General features: G+C 33.8%; 1 protein-coding gene across 9 annotated transcripts in view; it reads left to right on the forward strand.

Moving 5' to 3' along the window:
* Positions 1-16,995, forward strand: part of CCDC148 (coiled-coil domain containing 148) — a 333,489-nt gene extending 316,494 nt beyond the window's left edge. For 4 of the 9 annotated variants that reach the window (XM_074303395.1, XM_074303396.1, XM_074303393.1 and 1 more), the window contains 3 exons: positions 6,400-6,517; positions 11,323-11,463; positions 16,620-16,991. In XM_074303395.1, the coding sequence (XP_074159496.1) occupies positions 6,400-6,517; positions 11,323-11,463; positions 16,620-16,766 (406 nt within the window). In that variant the 3' untranslated portion in view covers positions 16,767-16,991. Of the gene's footprint in view, positions 1-6,399; positions 6,518-11,322; positions 11,464-16,619 lie in introns of all 9 variants that reach the window. The other 5 variants (XM_074303399.1, XM_074303398.1, XM_074303401.1 and 2 more) reach the window with 2 other exon arrangements.
* Positions 16,996-17,727: the final 732 nt, after the last annotated feature.

Genomic DNA, 17,727 nt, shown 5'->3' on the forward strand with positions numbered 1-17,727 from the left:
CTACATCTCTTGCTTTCTTTTGTTTTAGAACACAGGTAGTCATGCCCTCTCTGACTGCTCAGGAAGAGAGATGAAAACACCAAAAGGGAAATGGGGAGTCAAACCACATGTTTAGAAATGGGGAACTAAGTTTCTTTTGTTTTTGGAGGAGTGTCTTGATGTCTCTGTTTTTCCTCTCTACTATTGCCTGTCCTTGAGGATTAAAAGGTGTGTAAAATCTGATATTGTGCACAAATATATGCAAAATGTTTAGAAGTATATGCAGGTCCATATTTTTATTGCTTGTGGCATGCCCATGATTGCAAAAGCTTGTATAAGGAATTCAGTGACCACTTGGGCTGTCTCTTTTGCTGCTAGTATTGCAAAAGTGAATCCTGAAAAGGTGTCTACCACAACGTGGATAAAAGCCAGATGACCAAAAGATTTATAATGGGTCACATCCATTTGCCATATTGGGTCTCAAACCATGAAGGTTTTTCCCTGGAGGGAGTGTAGGAGTGTGGAAAGGAAGGCAAGATATACAGCTTTTTACTATCCTTGTAGCTTCTTCTTTTGTTATCCCAAATTGCAGACATAAAGCTTGAGCAGCCTGATGATACTTAAAATGAGATTCTTGGGCTTCTTGAAGCAAAAGAGTATTGGCCAACATAGTTAGAAGGTTATCTGCCCTTGAATTACCATCAAAAATAGGACCTGGAAGTCCACTATGTGAATGGACATGCAAGATATGGATGCTTTCTCACTAGCTCTTGAAGTTCCTTAAAGAGCTGATCTATATTAGAGGCTACAATTTTATTTGGGCTGTGGCAATTCTTTGTATCACACCTACTGAATAGGCCAAATCAGATATTATATTTATATCTCCTGGATAATAAATAAGAGCTATAATGATTGCATACAATTCATTCTGCTGAGTGGACTGAAAAGGAGTTCTGACTACTCTCTTTATAGTTAAATCATGAGAGTATGCAGTGCAAATATTATGTTTGGATGCATTTGTAAAGATAGTTGGTCCTTTAAAAGGAACTTTAGAAACCTTTTCTTCAAGAATCCATCATCAATTATGTAATAGTCTGGTTATCTTTAATGGAAACCCTTGTGTAAAATTTGGAGCAATAGCTAATAAAATTTGCCTCTCTGGGATGTTTTCACAGCATACATTAATTTGTGCATTAGTACAAAAGGTGTACATCTTGTTAGGTCTTATCCCAGATAATTGTACGGCTTGCTTAATAAATAGCCTGTAATAAAATTCTAGCCACAAGCACTGGGTAAGGAGTAAGGCTTTATTCTGGTTGTGTTGGGAAGTTCACCCCCTCTATCACACTGTATTCTTGATGAAGCATTGCTGTGGGTGCCTCTTGTGTAGCAAAAACTGATATTTCTAAGGGTTTTTGAGTGCTGCTCTTGAAGAGCTCTCAGTCTAAAAGGAGAAGACAACACAAAAATAATTAGGTAAAAACAAGCTACACATAGGGTAAACTGGAAATAATCAACAAAAGGAAAGTTCCAGAATCAAGGGGAATTGGGAAAGGGTTCCTATAAAAGGAAGTTGTTCATGAGTGGGATCCTTTCAGAATTCCTTCGGTACCTGGAAGGGAAGGAAAGGAAGGAAAGCCCCAGTAAGCCTTTTTTAATCAGGGTAATTAAAGGGGCCAACACATCAAAGGGCTAAACCAGAAAACTGATGAGAGTCTGAAATGCCTGTTCTGACTATAGTCCTCTTCTCCATTTGAAAGTTTGTCTCCATGATATCTCACAAGATCAACACCTGCTACAATACAGGTGTTGTGGACTAGGAATGAAATAAATTGGAGGCAGAGGGAAGAAGAACGAGGTCAGACAATACAACAGCTTCTAAGTGGAGAGGTCAGAGAACAACTGCCTCTCAGTCTCCTTGTATCATCCTCTCACATGAGGAGATCCATTCTGCAGGTCTGGATTGGATCTTCAGCAGCCACTGTCAGGTGCCTCCTGTATGTCAATATTTTCTTGTCAGTCATACTGGAGTGGTTTATCATTAGCTTCTTCAGCTTATTTTTCAGAGAAGGAAACTGAGGAAAACAAGTTTCTAAAGCCAGATTTGAATGCAGGAAGATAAATCTTCCTGACTTTAAGCCTGACACTATCCAAACTTTTTTTATGGAAGGATAAAAGACAATTCACCCCTTAGAGCTGCACAAATCCTTCCTTGGAAAGTGGTTCATACCTCTTTTAATAAAAGGCTACCTCAGGCTGAGAGCTTTTGATAGTATTTATTTTTCTTCTGTATTTTTTAAGAAAGAATTTATTGATATTCTTTGTTTTCACATCATTTTCACTTCTGAATATAGATTCCCCTCTCTTCCCCCCCCTCCCCAAGGAGCCTTCTCTTATAACAAAAAATTGGTTACCTAGTTTTAGAGGAACTGGCCTCAGCAAAGAGGAAGCCCTCCTCTTCATATAAGATTGGTGTTAAGAAGATCATGGGAGGTGACATGTGAGTGAAGATGGAATGAGGTCTCAATGAATGACTTCAATGCTTTTTTTTTTGTTTTTTTTGTTTTTTTTGGATAGTATGAAGCAATGTTTACTGCTAAGAGAGTGACATGTGAGGGCAGGAAAATATTAAATGGGAGGATCTAGTGAGAATTGTCTGATAGGCTTGGGATAGTAAATCAGTTAGGATTGCTTTGCTGCAGTGAGGTTGAGATTATAAAAATTTGTAATGGACCCAAGCAATATGGTTTCATGATATTTTTTCCAGGTTTGTTCAGCAGCATAGGAATAAAAATGTAGAGAGTAAATAATAGGAGTAATCCAGGACTGAGGTTTGGCAAAGCATGATTGGCAATTAGATAGGAGGGCAGGGGATTTCAGAATATTGAATTTAGTAAAGAAGTGGTTCATCAAAAAATGCTTCACTTATTGAAGCCTTCTCTCATAGGAGCATCCTCCAACTAATGATAGGCTTAAAGTAACAAGGGCTTGTTATAGTCCTTGCTGTATTCTTAGTCATATCAAAATCCATGCTTGTTGGTTAGCTAACATTTTAAACTTAAAGGATATCAGAGAAAAGATGCAGAAAGACCATTAGACCAAGCAATTTATTTGTTACTATTTTGGGAATAGATTAACTATGATATTTTTAATGCTCTTTCAGTGCTCCCCTCCTTAAGCCTAATCCTAACCCTCCTTACCATCATCTTTCAGTTCTAGAACTTCTGAATTAAAATCCTTATTCCTGAGTTTATTTCTATGTCTTTTTACTTTGGAGCCCAGGAGTCTGGGTTGGGGCGGTTTACTTTTTGTCAGTGAGCAAACTTTTTTTATGGAAGGATAAAAGACAATTCACCCCTTAGAGCTGCACAAATCCTTCCTTGGAAAGTGGTTCATACCTCTTTTAATAAAAGGCTACCTCAGGCTGAGAGCTTTTGATAGTATTTATTTTTCTTCTGTATTTTTAAAGAAAGAATTTATTGATATTCTTTGTTTTCACATCATTTTCACTTCTGAATATAGATTCCCCTCTCTTCCCCCCCCCCCCAAGGAGCCTTCTCTTATAACAAAAAAATAAAAAGAAAAAAGAAAAGAGAGAAAAAGCAGTTCAGCAAAAATTATCATCTCTTTGTGTGTTTGTAATACAGCCTTTCCCTGCTTTAGTGGAAAGTGTGTATAAATATGAAATATAGGAATGAGGATATCCATTATTTAAGTTACAATCAGTAAGACTCCTGCATGTATTTTCAAGTTCTAGTTCATTCACCATCAAACCAATTAAAAAAAAAAAAAGAAAGAAAGAAAAATAAAAAAGCTTGTGTAGACACTATCCGGGTCTGTTGCTTTGCAGAATCTTTAATATGTCCTCTTTTGAGGTGGTAGTTAGCTTTGGCTTCAAAAGGAGAATAAGATTGGAGGAGATTCCTTTTGTCCAACACTTTCTGAAGCAAAGGGAGTATGTTACTATACTTCAAGGTGTTTAACAAACCATTTGCATTTGAATGCTGATCCCTTTGAGGGTCAGGCACACAGGAAATGGGCTTCTAAACTATAGATAAACTCTCCCTTTCTACTGTGAAGCTTCAAGTCAGGGCAACTATGTTCTGGCCCCAAGGCTTAAGTCAAATCCCCTTCAGATCATAGTTAATGCTGCACCTGATTCTACAGCAGCTGCTGCTTTCGAACAGTATAATGCTTCTCCTCCCCAAGAAGAATTGAAAGTTAGCAGTAATTTTAGTACTTTGTCTCTGTAGATTCGAGAAAAACATAGGTTGTGACATGAACCCAGGATTACTATTTGGGAATTCATCATCCAGCAGTTAGCAGTCAATGAGCTGAACCATTTGTTGATTCTTTGCTTCATAACCATGGCTTAACTGGAAGAAAAGGTGACTGGCTCAAATGACCAAATGTTTGTGTGGAAATTTCCCCAGATGATACATTTGGTTATATTGTTTTTCCATGAATGTATGAATACCTTATTTTATTTTTGCCAAGAGATTTTTCAAGTCAGGGGAAGTAACAAAGAAAGCAGATGTGTGTGTGTGTGTGTGTGTGTGTGTGTGTGTGTGTGTGTGTGTGTGTATGTGTGTGTGTGTGTGACAGACAGAAGAGACAGAGAGACAGAAAGACACACAGAAATAAAGAGAAATTTCTTGAAGATCAATTTCAATAATGTTGTCCTTAAAAATGAAGACATTTAGGCTGGGCCTTCTGCTTCACTGAATTGGTAAGATGATCTTTAGGGAAACCTGTTAATCTTGGTAATTACTAAAGAGTGGATATAGCCAATGATCCATCCTTTCCTGTGACCTAGACTGGAATGCCACTCACTAACTCTAGTGCCTTTCTTCAAAACACAAGTCAGCTCTTTTTATTTTTAGCAGTAGAGTAACCTGAAACCTTACTGTAACTACAAGAGTACTTACTTCTATATATCCCAAAGAAAGTGAAACTTTATCATGGTTGTGAAAATTAGGATATGATCATTGTGAAATTTCAGAGTATCTTCTACTTGAACCCTCATAGACACTCAATTATCCTACACTGTGTTAAAATTGAGTAGGACCTTATTATGGCATAAGAAACATCTATATGACAAGGGTAGGTGAGAGATGGGAGAATATAGGCCTTGGTTTGAAAACATTTTTTCAAAACTCATGTCCTGGCTATGTCAATAGAAGCACCTTTTCCTTGGCTGCAGCACTGTTAGAAGTTTGGGATATATTTAGAGTGGGAAGGAACCTTAGAGATCATCTAATGCAATACCCTTCTTTTAGAGATGAAAAATTTAAATGGTTTATCAGTGTCACACATATAATAACAGAAAGAGCTAGAGTTTTAATTCATGTCTTTAGATTCTCTTGTTCTTTGCTCTTTCCTCTATACTCTGTTGCTTCTCCTGAAAGGCAAGAGGCTGGAGTGAGATGTATCAATGAAAAAAATGTAGGTGTATTCCTTTGGCATAACAGGTGCCCCACAAAAGTTACACAATGTATACCATTAATAATTGATGTAATTTAGAAAATAGAGGTTTTGGTGGCACAATGCTTGCTATTCAAAGAGCCTGGCACTTAACCATTTCTGAAAGAAGTATTTGTATCTTTAATATTCAGTGTGACTTAAAAAGAATAATGTGGTTGTTTTATGAGTAACTCTCCACCCCAACACTGAATGGATGTGGTTAGACATTTAGATAATTTTCTGCCCTCTTTTAATAGTTGTGAATTTCAAAGGGAATGGAATAGTTCAAGTGGAAAGAATGTTGAGGGGAGAATCATGTTTTTTGCTGCCATCTACAGATGTCAAAGAGCATTTCTATAAAGTTGCAGCAAAGAAAAGCGGTCACCCTAGAGCAGAAATGAATGAAAATGTGTCCAAAATATTTTTAAAAATATATTTCATAAATATATTCTGACAGTAATAACATTTTCAATGTAATATTAGAGTATCTTATTTTGTTTACTCTCCTGTCTAAAAATGTTATCTGTAGCAAATCAGCAGTATTGTCTTTTTAACGGTTCAAATTGTCAAGGTGAAAATTTTGGTGATCATGATGAATGGCTCAACACTGGAATACCGGGAGTATTGATCTCTAAGGTCATGTCCATCTCTAATAACCTGTAAGTCTATGAAATATTTAAAAATAAGTCTGAGGGTTTTCTTTCAGGGATAGTTTAGATTTCAGTACTGACTGTAAGAAGTGTGATTAAAAGTGAGTAGTAGAAAATTTTATGAGGATGGATGATAAACTAGGCAACCATTTAAGGTCCCTTCCATGACTTAGAAAATGATTTAGAATAACACATACTGTAATAAGATGGTGCCTGAAGCAGTTTCTGCCCTCATGTTCCATTCTGTATATTTGTCAGGCTTATAATGACACCTTACAAACATCTTTTTTTGTATTATTATTTAAAGGGTCAAATTTAGACAGGAATTACTGGAAAAGCGCTGGATGGAGAAAAAAGAAATGGCCATTAAGGAAACACAGGAACAAGAAGAAAGAGAGAAGAGGCTAGAAGCCCTTAGAAAACAGGTGCTATTGTTTAATTTGAGTATTTTAATATGCAATCAAGGATATTTCTAAATACTATTGTGATCATTACTAAAGTTAATTTCAGGACATCTGCTTTTTGAAGAATTTGGACACATAGTAGAACCTAATACCTAGTTCATATAGATCATCTCTTTCATTTGACAAATGTGAAAATTGGGCAACAGACAGGGGAAGTGAGAAGTACCTAGCTGAAGATAACTCAGTGAACAGCAGAACTTGGATTCCAACCTTCATTTTCTAGTACTCCATCCCATGTTCATTGAGACCACACTTATGTTGTCTGATATGGCCAGTTCCTGAGCATATTTAAACATCATTCACAATTGAGCTCTCTTAAGACCTCATTGTCTCCATGTTGCCTCTAGTTTGTTAATACCTTGGTAATAATTGAGAGCAGTAAAATTTTGTCATACAACCCAGAGATTAAAACAGAAGCTGTTAGTCTGACTTCACCTTTGCTTTGAGAAAGCCTCACTTCAACAGACCTTATAATCATTTTTAATGCCATATTTCTGTAGAATTTAGCATTGTATAACTTAATACCTGGAGCAATTATTCATTTGTTATAGGTATTAAAGGTAAATAACAACATTAAAAAGTAAAAGGCTGGATTTCAGATTATATAACCAGCAAAATGGAAGACTAGAACTTTTCTCTGACTCCATAATCTTCTAACTTTTTCAATACAGAAAATATGTACCCAAATAAAAGAAGATCACCTGTCTCCAGGATCTAGGACAATCAAAATCCAAAAGAAAAAAAATTAAAATACATTATATGATGCCTATCCTGAGTTTATTCAACACTCTTTATCAGTGCCTACTATGATTCCAACAGCAAAGTTGAATTAGCTAACCCAAGGTCCCAACACATATGCTCATAACAAAAACCAATTCTAATAAACTGATCCAGCCATTCTGGAGTACAATTTGGAATTATGCCCAAAGGGTTATAAAACTATGCATACCCTTTAATCCAGGGGTGTCACTACTGAGTCTGAATCCCAAAGAGATCATAAAAGATGGAAAATGAGATGGAAAATGACTTATATGTCCCAAATTTTTTGTGGTGGTAAGAAATTGGAAATTGAGTGGATGCCCATCAATTGGGGAATGGCTGAATAAGTTATTATATATAAATGTAATGGAATATTATTGTTCTATAAGAAATGGTGAACAGGCTGATTTCAGAAAAGCCTAGAAAGACTTACATGAATTGATGTTGAGTGAAGTAAATGGAACCAGGAGAATATTGTACCCAGTAACAAGAAGATTATATGATGGTTAACTATGATAGATATAGCTCTTCTCAGCAGTACAATTAAACTTATGATGGAAAATGCCATCCATATCCAGAGAACAAACTATGGAGACTGAATATGAATTGAAACATACCATTTTCACCTTTTTGCTTGTTTGCTTTTTCTTTTTCATGATTTCCACCTTTTATTCTGATTTTTCTTTCACAACATGAATAATATGGAAATGTTTAATAAGATTATAATGCATAGACATATCTTGGGGAAGAGGGAGATAAGGGAGAGAGGGAGAAAAAGGTTAGGACTCAAAATCTTACAAAAATGAACTTTGAAAATTTTCTTTACATGTGATTGGAAAAATAAAATACTATTGAGAAATAAAAAGAAACATTTTAATGAATTTAAAATATATATATAACACAACTCCAAACCTTAGTCCCCCATTTTCTCTTTTCAGTGTGGTGATGATCCTAGATCTAGGTTGAAGAAATTTGATTGGAGTGAGACAGTCATTTAGTACTGTAGCAGCATCTTTGTGTGCTGCAAAAGATGGCTATGAGAAAACAATAAAATCTGAGGAAAAGTATCAAGACACATGTTTGGACCTAACATAGAATATTCAATTCCTTCTCAAAGCCCTTTCCCTGAGTCTTGAAGATGCAAACTATTATAATCAATCCATGGCCAGTGCTAGATGAGAGGACTGAGGAACAGAAAAGTGAGACAGGGTAGTAAGGCAGGACATTGGATATGAGGCACTGTGAGGCATTTTATTAAGCCTGAAGGAAAGAATCCCATGTTCAACTGAACAATCAAAATGTTGATTGGTGCAGAGGCTCAGACTGGTAAAATATGAATTATATAGAGTGGAAGTAGGCTGAGATACAGCCCTCAGAGAAACTACCAGCAGAGGGGAGGGAGTCAGGAAGTGAGCAATAGAGGAAAATAAATGGGAGAAAGACTAACTTATCCAAAACTTCAGGAAGGGAAAAAAAAACCAAAGACTGAACATAAGCAGATGAATCAATAGGGAAGACATGAACAACTGAAGAAGGTATGGCTTCAATAGAGTTTAGGCATCTCTGAATAAATACTGCAAAACAAAGGAAAATGATGCAATTCTTGATGATACAGAGAAGTTTGGAATTTGAGAATGCAGAAACACAACACACTATTCCTGAGTTAAAAGAGAAATAAGAATTATGAGAACAAAATTTATGTCCTGTACAACATAAATAAGGCACAAAAGAGAAAGACTTGAATGTACTGCAGTGGCAAGTCTTACCAAAAAATACAAAAGAGAGAAAAATAGATTGGAGGTGCAAATTCACAGAAGTGAAGGATGATCTAGAAGAAAGAGGCAAAAATCATAGTATTTTAAAAATATGGTCATTATCCAAGCAAAATATAATATCTTGAAGACAGGTTATAAAAAGACAACCAAAGCATCATAGGTCTTCTAGAAGATCAAAACAAGACAAAATAAAACAAAATAAAGCAAAAACACCTGAACACTACATTGCAAGAAATAATACAAAAAAAAAAACAAAACAAAACTGTGAAGGACTTCTGAACTTAGAAATTGAAATGGCAATTGAAAAAATTCATAGATTAAAATTTATAGATTGTCACCAGGAGGAAAAACAACCCAAATTCCAAGCCATGGTAGTTCAATGATTTAATTTTTTTAAAAAAGACAATAAAGTTCTCCAAATAATCAAGAGAAATATTTTCAACTATAAAGGAAAAGAAAAAAAAATTAAGAACTTTGGGGAAAGTTATAAAATGGTATTCAATTTAACAAGTATTTATTAAAGACCTACATTTATATAAAGAAATATACACTAAAGACTTAGAATATAAGTACAGAGCCAAAAACTATCCCTACCTTCTCTCAAGGAGTTTATACATCTTATTGTAATTCATTTATGAATCTCCAAGCAGTCATTTTCTTATTAGTTCTTTTTCTTGAGGTAAGAAGAATTAACTATTTAGTTTTAGTTTAACTGATTATGCTTTTTTTGCCCTCTAAGGGGAAAACATTTCTATTTCAATGATTTTATATATAGCCTAAAATCAATTCAGTGTTTCTAAAATTTGGCTTTCATGTCAAAATCTTAAAAGACTAACTATAATTGTCTTCTGTGAGTTCATTAAAACAGAGGAAGGAATATTGTTGTGTCAGGTTAATCATAAGTATTTACAGTTATACTATTAGAACTTAAAAATTCTATTAAAATATTTATTGAGCATTGTTATATGCAGAGAATTATCCTAACTAATGAAATAAATTCAGAAGCAATAATTCAGAAGCATATTCATAATTTAAGTGGTCTCTATTTCATTATGCTATACTTTGGGGTTTTTTGCTTTGTTTTGTTTTGTTTTTGCTGACAAAGAGTCTTTCTATAAAAGTCCAAAAAAGTGCCAATTTTTTTTTTTCATATGAGTTTAGGTTTGAACTATCTTATCCTAGAAGCATGGGATTTAGAGCTAGCTAAAACATTATAGGGACACTGTGGTAGAGGTAGAGCACTATCTCTGGAATCAGAGTAATTAGATTCAAATCCTGTCTCTGATTCTTGCCTGTGTGATCTTGAGCAAGTAATCTTAACCTGGCTCAGCCTTAGTTTTAGTCATTTTTAAAGTGATGGCATTGGACTGAATTATCTCTTTGGTTTCTTGGTTTCTTCTGGCTCTAGGTTTATGGTCCTTGAGAAGATCTTCTAGTCTTCTAGTCTTCTCTCTCTCTCTCTCTCTCTCTCTCTCTCTCTCTCTCTCTCTCTCTCTCTCTCTCTCTTGTTTTCTCTCTCTCTCTCTCTCTCTCTCTCTCTGTTGTTCTCTCTGTGTCTCTGTTTGTCTGTCTCTCTCTGATGAAGGAAGGACACAGTAGCTGTGATTTGTACACTCTGAAAACTATCTAATGATCTGGTATAATGGGAACTAGTCCATCCAGAATTTGTTATCCTTCAGTTTACCCAAACTTTCTTTGCTCTGAATTGATCTAAATGAGATTGCGCTCTTGAGAGAGCTGTGTCAGCTGGTTTTCATAGTCACATTTTGCCAAATATGCAGAATATTGATATTGAAATGAAACTTTGTGGTGCTTGTTAGATATTTGCAGGGACATAAAGATTAAGTTCAATTACTGTTGGCGCTTCCCTTGGTTGATATTTCTTTATCTATTTCCAATAACCTGGCATCAGAAAGAGAGCCAAGTTAAATTTTTAAGTATATGGTTTCATGATCCTGTTTTAGAGAGCCAAGTTAAAATTTTAAGTATATAGCTTCATGATACTGTTATTAGTTGCAGGCTTGAGATTTCTAACACGAAATTATTCTGCTTTGTAGATGTCTAAAATAGATTTTGTGGTTTTTATTTTTCATTTTGTCCTTTGCTTTGAATTTTTGTCATATTAATCAACTTTTCAGGCTTTAGCAAAAATTTATTAAAGATAACTAATTTGCTTCTGCATTATTTAACTCTATTGCATATTCTAATTAGCATCATTTTCTGTTCTGTTAGGTTTCCATTGTGGCCCAAATTGATCCTGTTAGAATGATGGCAGATACATTGGCTTCAAAAGCCAAAATGGGAATCGGAACCGAAGAAGAATTTGTTCTTCAAAAGCCACTCTTCAAATTGAATACATATACAGAACCCCAGGTCATTGTTATACTTGGTGAATTGTGACTTGAGAAAATTATAACAATTAGGGTAGATAATTGTGTTGCTTATGATTATGAGCAGGGTCAAAATAACCTTGAATAGTTGAGGGTCTGTTCAAGCTACTTTTTTGTTGAATGGAAGCAAGATGTCCACCTTCCTCAAGCCCCACCACCTCTGTCTCTTGACTCATAGGCTCTTTACTTCCTAATTCCTTCCTGCTCATGAAGTAACCTGATGTCCTGCCCCTATCCCCAACCATTTTCCCTGCCCTCCAGTAGTGTAGAGAATTCCATCTTCTCACTTCTGAACATTGTGTTCAGGGCATTTGTTGGTAGAGGGGCTAATGATCATGGATCAACTAAGGAGATCAATTTTGAAGGCAAAATGCAGGGTGTTCCACTACCCCTCATTCATTCCTCCACCTCACAACAACTCTAGCACTACAAGTTCCTTATATTTCTCTACTTCCATTTGCAGTACATTCTTCCTGCCTTTCTAACATTCTTATACCTTACTCTCTTCCATATCTAACTTCACTTGCCTACTTGTGTAATGTCTGGGCTTTCTGGAGGTCCTCCAGAAGGGCCTTGGTCTCAGCAGGATAGAAACCATGAGAACGGAAAAGAATAGAGTCTAAAGTTTTATTGTCTCTTACACAGTCTGTGTCTGTCATAGTCCGACCCAATCTCAGTCTGACCCAGTCTCCTCCAGCAGTCTGCCAGTCTCAACCAGTCTCCCCTTGAGTCTAATTTTGTCCCCACTTTAAATACCCTATTATAATTACATCATTACAGTATACTGATTATGTGTGAACTTAGAGAACCATTACATCACCATACTAAGTATATATGTGAATTAGAGAACCATTATATCATTAATTCCACTGAGTTAACATCTTGTTTCAAGTATACTTTTCCAGAGTTCTGGCTCTCCACATACTTATAATTCCTTCAACTTGAAACTTTATCTCCAATCTCTGTGCCTTTGAACTTACTGTCTCTGATTCCTAGAATGCTCTTCTCTCACATCTCTTCCTCTTATATCTCCTGGTTTCCTTCAAGACTCAACTTAAATTTCATTTTTTGGGAATTTCCTAGTCTTCCCATCCCTAGGCAGCTAATAGAGATTAGTATTGCCTTTCAGGCCATCCTTATCTGCTCTGTATATACCATATATATTCCTAGTTATTTGCATATTATCTTCTTCTTTAAAATATATACTCCTTTAAGGCAAGGATTCTTTTTGCTTTTTTTTTTTTTTTTTTTTTTTGTATCCCTGGTTTTTAGTACTAATATAATTCTTGTTATATAATAAGAGCTTTATCAGTATTTGTTGACTGATTGTTTGACACTGTAGAACTCAACCCTGGCTCAGCCACTTACTAGGTGTTTGACCTCAGGAAAATAATTTCTTGTCTTTAAGTCTGATTTATCCATGTATAAATGAGGAGGTTGAACTAGATGACTCTCACTTTCCCTTCTAGTTCTAAATCTATGATACCAGTTGTCTTCCTTTCACATTCCTTCCATCTTTCTGATACTCATTGAAATGTAGCTTTCTCTTGAAAATAACTCATGTCTTGGCATCCAACCCCAATTTTTCCTTTTTCCATATATTCTAACACAAAGAGCCAGCAGAAGTTGACATATTTCTTATTCCCTATTGCCAAAGATCCTCTCTAGTTTGCTATCACTCAACAACTACATTTAATCCTTTACAATTCATTCTTCCAGTCCAGATTCTTGTTGTTGTTGAGTGTGGACTCCAGTTAGTTCTCCCTCCTCTCTTATAAGTTCAGTATCTGGATTGGAGTCTTCTTTTCTCAACGTCACTCTTTCTCTCTTCAAATAACCTTGTCTCCTACTTCAACATTTTTTAAACTCATCACCTCTATCATATGTTTATCTCAATAAAGCACATATTAGACTTAGATTCAACCCTCTTTGCAAATGAACTTATTCTATTTTTCAGGAATCCTATTTAGTGTCTGCTGATGATAAAGATCTTAAGCTATAAATCACAGCTTCTTAAACTTTTCCACTCTTAACCCCTTTTTTTTTTTTTGCCTGAGAAAATATTTACATGATCCTGGATATATCAGTATATAAAATAGGTATGTAAAATCAAACATTTAGAGATAATAAATCATAATTTTGTGACCCCCATATTCAATTATGAGATCCCATATGGGGTTGTAAACCACAGTTTAAAAAACTGGACTATCAATTATCTTCTAGCATTTGAGTGCTGTGATTTGAGCTATCTTTGTAGTTAATGTCTATTACCTCAATAGGATATATTATTTCAAAGTTATAAGAGTTTGTGATCCTGAACCTAAATTGACCTCTTTGCATCTTCTGCCCATTATTCACAATTCTGTCCTTTAATCTTCCCTCCAAATAACAATTTCAGTTTAGTTGGAGACCATTTGTCAAGTAAGTTAAAGTGATCATTTCTTTCTTTTATGGGTTGAATTGGGGTAGTTGCTGAAGATCTTTTCAACTTTCAATTTCTGTGATTCTGTAAATCACACACACACAAATATATATATGTATATGTATATATATATATACATATATATCTTCCTCTTGTGAATGGATAAATATTTTTGAAAAGATTTTTTATGTACATGACTATTAAAAACCCTGCCTTAATTTTTTTCAACAACTGCATTTCAACTGCCATGAATCTTTACAATTCCTTAAAGAAAAAAAGAGGAAAACTCTATTAGTTCTTTTTAGAGTAGAACATATAATATATATATATAATATGTTTACATATATATTTATATATATATTATTAAAACCTTTTCTTCTTAAACCAGTTCTCTCTGACTTTCTGGTTTCTGTTATATGGCATGCCATTTGCCTAGTAATGCATGCTATCTGAAGGTTCAAGCTTCCATGACAGCTCTACTTCCTTTTCAAACTACCCGAATTTAATCCTTCCAATTTTAATTTCCTAATCTAAACCCTATGCAATTTTCAGTAATAATAATAGTTAATTTTATAACATGCTTTTAGATTTACAAACTGTACAATACTCATAACACTCCTGAGGAGGTGAGAATTATTATCTCCATTTTATAGGTGAGAAAACTGAACCAAATAGAAGCTAAATAACTTGCCTAGAGTCATAGAACTAATAAATGTCAGAGGAAGGATTTGAATTTAGGCCTTCCTGACTCCAAGTCCAGTGCTTTCTGCCTCCCATTTGTTTTTACTCAAATGTTCTGTACTTTAATAGATAAAGACATTACCTCTGACAATGAATGTTAAAACACCTTCATATCCACCTACTCACTTGTCCATGTGTTCCAATGAGTTTTGTTATAGGGAGGCGAACCAAGATAAATGGTTGGGACTCCCAAAAGTTTTGCTTGACATTATGAAGACATTAATAAAGCCTAAGGGATGTCTACTTGTTATCTCTTGGTTTACCACATGATCAGCCTTTCTTTTTTGTTCAAACATTTCCTGTGTGGCATCTTTTATAATCTACTCATAATCCCTGTATCACCTTCATAATCTCTTGTATTATATGCTGCAGTTTGCCTCTACCCACCATATTCTTGTTACTTTCTGGACAAAACACATTTTTAGTTCTCTAGACACTATGTAACTTGCAGCTGTACAACAAAATCAAATGAAGTTGCTAAGTTAGAGACTGGTTCTTTGTTTCAGGGAGAAATTTAAGGTCATTAAAAGAACTTTATTATTTTACTAAAACAATCCAACCCCATCTCCTTTACCCATTAAATTCTGGACCCAGTTCAATTTCCATTTTCAATTTGTTTCATGTATTTCATGTTTCAAATATGTGTGGATACATTTATATAATATTATACATTGTTTTATATAAGTACATAGAAATCTGTAGTCATAGTTTTTTATTCATTTAGTTTTTCCTAGATAAATATAAGACAAATTTTTCTGAATGATTATACATATAGGTTATACAGAAAGCTTTTTGATGCTCTAATCTTGATTCAATCATCACAATGTCTTCTATAAATAGAAACACCTGGGGAACCTCACTATTATAGTATTTGTAATTGTAATATACTTTATTTTATTTTATTTTTATTTTATTCACAGGTGCCATGTATTTTTTCCCTACTAAAGTTTAAGTTCCTTGATGATAGAGACCATGAGTCCTGTACATTCTTTACCTGCTTCCATCATTAACACATTGTTTTGCACTTAGTGAATTGAATATTGAATAACTATTCAATAAGTGTCTCAATGGTGAATCTTTCAGTGAAAAATCAAAAATATTGTACTATATTTTCTGTACTTCTATTAGACAAATGATATTAGAGATTTGGATATTTCATATTTAACTGATCATTTTTGTGTTCTTTTCCTTTAAGCTTATAACTCCTTTTTCATCATCTAGAAGGACTTCAAGGCCACATGAAAGTCCTTATTTGCTAAAATATATATAGTCAACTTCTTATCATTGTATCTCTTGGCACTTAACATTCATAGACTGAATGGAAGATGAATAGGGTCCAATCAGCTGTAAATAAAAGAACAAAATTGAACTACTTATCTATCTGTTCCTACTTAGAATCAGATTGATGAGACACTTCTGAGTCTGCTTAAAATAGAAACCCAGTGTTATGCTGGTCAAGTTATATTGACTTATTTCCTTTCTAATAGTAGTTATTTATTTAAACATAATTTATATGTTGCCAAATTTTTATGTGAAAATCTATTAAATAAATATTAGTAGCTACTTTAATATGGATAGAAGGAAATTGGAGTTTGACAATTTATTTTTACCTTTGAATGTAAAATACTGTATAATTTTATGAAATAAATTTAGACATAATGATAAACGTAAGCCAAGACATTTTAAACAATTAAAAGTAAATTTTTCACAGTTTGTATAGATCCAATGAGTTAACATATATAAAATGCTTTGCAAATCCTAAAATACTATTTAAATGTTAGCTTTTTTAAAAATTTAATTATAAAGCATTATTATTTTATTTTCAAAAATGTAAACAATTTTATTATGAACTAAATTAACATATTTATGTACAAATATTTTGTCTTCTATAAAAAAAAAAGTATATAACTTTGGAAACAATGATATTGAATGTTGCTGGTATTTTTATTTAATTAGGTTTCATTTTCTTTCTCCAGATAATTTCTGACCCCAGACTTCGAATTGAGTTAGCTCTTCGAGAAGCTGGACTTCATAGAACACTTTATGCAAAAGAGATCTTGCCAAAAATTAATCCTTATAAACTTCCAAGAAGAGACATGGTATCTACTGTCTTTCAGATGTAGACTTCAGGCATAAGTCCCATGATAAATAAGCAAGAGCCTTCTTTTGATTCAGTTCTGTCACCATTAATATGTAAACTATTCCCAAAAGAATTGTATTAACTATCTATTCAGTATGGTTTATATTTAATTATTAATATGTTGGGTGATTTCATCTACTAAAAGAAATTTTTATATGTTCTCAATAACATATTGAATTGTTCCCATATCTTTAAAAAATAAAATTTTGTTATCAGATTCTTTAAGAGTAGAATTTATAAAAGATATATGTATATTTATATATATATATGTAGTATCATTTAAAAAGTTACATTTTGAGATTTATATTTTACATGATGAATACAAAATAACTTTGCAAAATAAAATAGCCACTGGGAAGAATTAGATAATATGTAGCTGCTGTCAGCTAGCCTTCATTTCCATTTGTTATTTCAGAATTTGACTTTTTAATTATGAAAGCTTCATTATCATTAATACTTCTATTATCCCTTGATTATTATAGGAGGAGACTCAACCTTTCTCTAAATTTAGAAACCAATTTGGTGCATCATGTTTACTGCAAACCAATCACTGAAACAATTTCATTTTGCAAATTATTCTTTAAGAATAAATTAGAAACTAAAAATAGCATTTCAACCACAGGATTCTTTATTTTAGCATAGAAAAGTATATTGTTAAAATAGATGAAATAATAAAAAGTTAACAATGTTTTGAACCCTGAAATTTCTAAATTACATATCTTCTTTGTCAATGATTCTATAGAGAAATGTATCAAATAAAAACATTACAATTCTTTTACTTCATTTCCAGGAAACAACTATATTTCTCTTGGTAGAATAACAAAGCATTGTTGTCAAGTGATATCCTAGGTGTGTGGGTGGTGGCAACCCTACTATTCACACAATCATGACTACTACCAATGGGAGCTGGTAGGAGGCAGAACCAAAATGAAAGAGTATAGGGA

The sequence above is a fragment of the Sminthopsis crassicaudata genome, chromosome 3 (assembly GCF_048593235.1).
Source record: "Sminthopsis crassicaudata isolate SCR6 chromosome 3, ASM4859323v1, whole genome shotgun sequence".
In the NCBI taxonomy this organism is placed as follows: domain Eukaryota; kingdom Metazoa; phylum Chordata; class Mammalia; order Dasyuromorphia; family Dasyuridae; genus Sminthopsis; species Sminthopsis crassicaudata.